The sequence below is a fragment of the Eurypyga helias genome, unplaced genomic scaffold (genome assembly GCF_000690775.1).
Source record: "Eurypyga helias isolate BGI_N326 unplaced genomic scaffold, ASM69077v1 scaffold7034, whole genome shotgun sequence".
Classification (NCBI taxonomy): domain Eukaryota; kingdom Metazoa; phylum Chordata; class Aves; order Eurypygiformes; family Eurypygidae; genus Eurypyga; species Eurypyga helias.
In genome coordinates this window covers 31,842-34,043 of record NW_010248119.1, presented here as the reverse complement: position 1 = coordinate 34,043, position 2,202 = coordinate 31,842, and the positions used below count along the sequence as shown (strand labels likewise).

Below are 2,202 nucleotides of genomic sequence, written 5' to 3'. Positions count from 1 at the left end.
ATGAAAACCGTTTTTATTGGTTTTGTTTACCTTGCTGTGTGCATGTTTTCTGTTTACCCTGCTCGTCAGCCACTCTTTCAACTGCAGTGCAGATGTGTCTGGGCTGGTACCTGTAGAAAAACCTCTGCTTATGCAAAATCCGTGTAGAACTGACTTAAAGCTTCACCTCCTCTACCTGCAGTGCTGGCTGTTTTGCTGCTGCAGGAGGGGTGTGAAGTCTGCAGAGCGCGCTCCGTTCTGCGTGGGTGATGCCGCACCAGCCAGTGTGCAGATTTGACTTGGCTGCTTTCCCATACGGAGGCATTTTCAACAACCATGTGTCTGCTTCCAGGTTTATGCTTTCAGTATTTTTTTGGTGTATCCCGTTTTTCTTCAACTTCTGAAGGTGTGGAGACCTCATACTGCTTTTATACCAGTCAGCATGAAGAGGCCAAATCCAGTTGCTCGGCCTGTCTTTGAGATGCAATGCCTGTGCTCCTGGGAGGTGCTTTTGGCTGACCCGTGCACGCTGGGTACCGCCTTTTAGGGACAAATGGAAGCTGTATTCTTTGACCGAGATACTGGCTCCTTTCTGTCCCTTCTCACCTGAAGTTACAGGCCGCAGTTCGCACTCCAGGCTGACAGCTGTTCTGGAAAACCACCGGCAAGACCCGCTTTCCTTTAATGGCAGGAATCGTGATGTGCTTCCAAATTACTGACCCTCGGTTCAGATGTGCATTGAAGGTGCAGCCCTTCTGATTCAACTAGGTGCTGTTCCGCCTCGAAATCCTCCCCTTCCTAGCGTGGTTTAAAAATCCCCTGGAATTTCAGATGGCGGAACACGGCCGTCTGTTGCTTTATTGTGAGAAGTCAGGCAGCAGCAGAGCACAGGGAACCTGGGAACACCATGTGTTTCCCTTAGTACTTTGGGGACGGTGAGAGTGCGGGTTCTTGGGAGCCTGAGCACACAACCGGTTAAACACATCGGTGGGGAGAAGCCGCTGTGTGAGCGGTGCCCTGAATCCGGTTGGTTTCTCCGAATGCCGTCGCTCTTTCAGCAGTTGTTCCAGGCTTGTCGAAAGGTTCCTCAGTTTATTCGTGTTTGGGTGGGAGCCGGGAGGTTCCTTCAGTATTTCAGTCACTGAGATTTCGGGATCTCCGGTTCCGCTTGCCACACCGGACCGAGGGGGTCGGTACTGTCAGTTCCCAACTTCTGAGCAGCTACTGAAGTAAAATACGGTCTGGGAAGCCGTGGCTGGGAACCACTGGTGCTAACGTACCCGCTGCAGTAGGTTTGAGGGATATGAAAATGCATGCGATAACCTAATCTTAAAATATTTTCCATCTTCTTTCTTCAGCTGGCTCTGTGGCACCAGCACCGTGTGGTTACCGGAACGTTTCAAAGCAGAGTTTGACGCCTGGGGTGGTCTACAAAAAACCTCCCCCAGACGACCGAGTTCTCAGCAGTGCCGTGTCTCCCCCTCTGCTGAGAGGTGCGAAACCCCCACCTGAAAGGGGGACTTTGGAAGCATGGACAGATGAGAGACTCGTTCTGGCTGATGGCAAGGTGTTTCAGGATCACCACTCTTACGGAAAGAGCTCTCTGGAAGACAATTCCTGGGTATTCCCAAGTCCTCCAAAGCCTAACGAGAATGTCTTTTGGGAAATGAGAAATAAGACAGCTTTGTTAAACTCTCCAGCAGATTACCTGGATCAGTGTAACCAAAACTGTCTGCCCAAGAGTTAAAGGATGTTTGTAACGACCCGAGGCATTTCTAGAGCGAGGTTCTCCATAGGCACCTTAACACTTGAGCTTCTAAAGAGGGAAAACAAATTGCCGGCAATGTCTGTTCTTCAGTTCTTGTCCCGACACAGAACGCCTGGTCTTCCTCCGCCGTCGGTTGGGAGCGAGCCCCTTGGCGTTAACGCTGCGGCGGAGCGATGTTGGACAGAGACGTCTGGGCTGGGGCCAGGGCAGCCGTCTACTGTGAATGGCACGCATCTGTGGGAGGCTGCACCGGAAAGGGAGCCCTGGGAATAAACCGAAATGACCCAGCTCTGCCCTTGATACCTGACACAAACAACAAACGAGAAGGTCCCACCAGCTCTGAGCTTATGGCTTTTGACAGTGGTTGGGGTTTTTTCCGACTAAAATGTCACATGAAGGATTGGATTCTCTCTCCCTCCTTTCAAGTAACAGATTGCTCTGGTTTAGAAATGCAT

General features: G+C 51.1%; 1 protein-coding gene across 1 annotated transcript in view; it reads left to right on the top strand.

The window, feature by feature from the left end:
- AZI2 (5-azacytidine induced 2) overlaps nucleotides 1–1,726 on the top strand; it is a 13,578-nt gene extending 11,852 nt beyond the window's left edge. The window contains exon 7 of the mRNA XM_010150949.1: nucleotides 1,338–1,726. Within this exon, the coding sequence (XP_010149251.1) occupies nucleotides 1,338–1,726 (389 nt within the window). The remainder of the gene's footprint in view (nucleotides 1–1,337) is intronic.
- The last annotated feature ends 476 nt before the right edge of the window (nucleotides 1,727–2,202 follow it).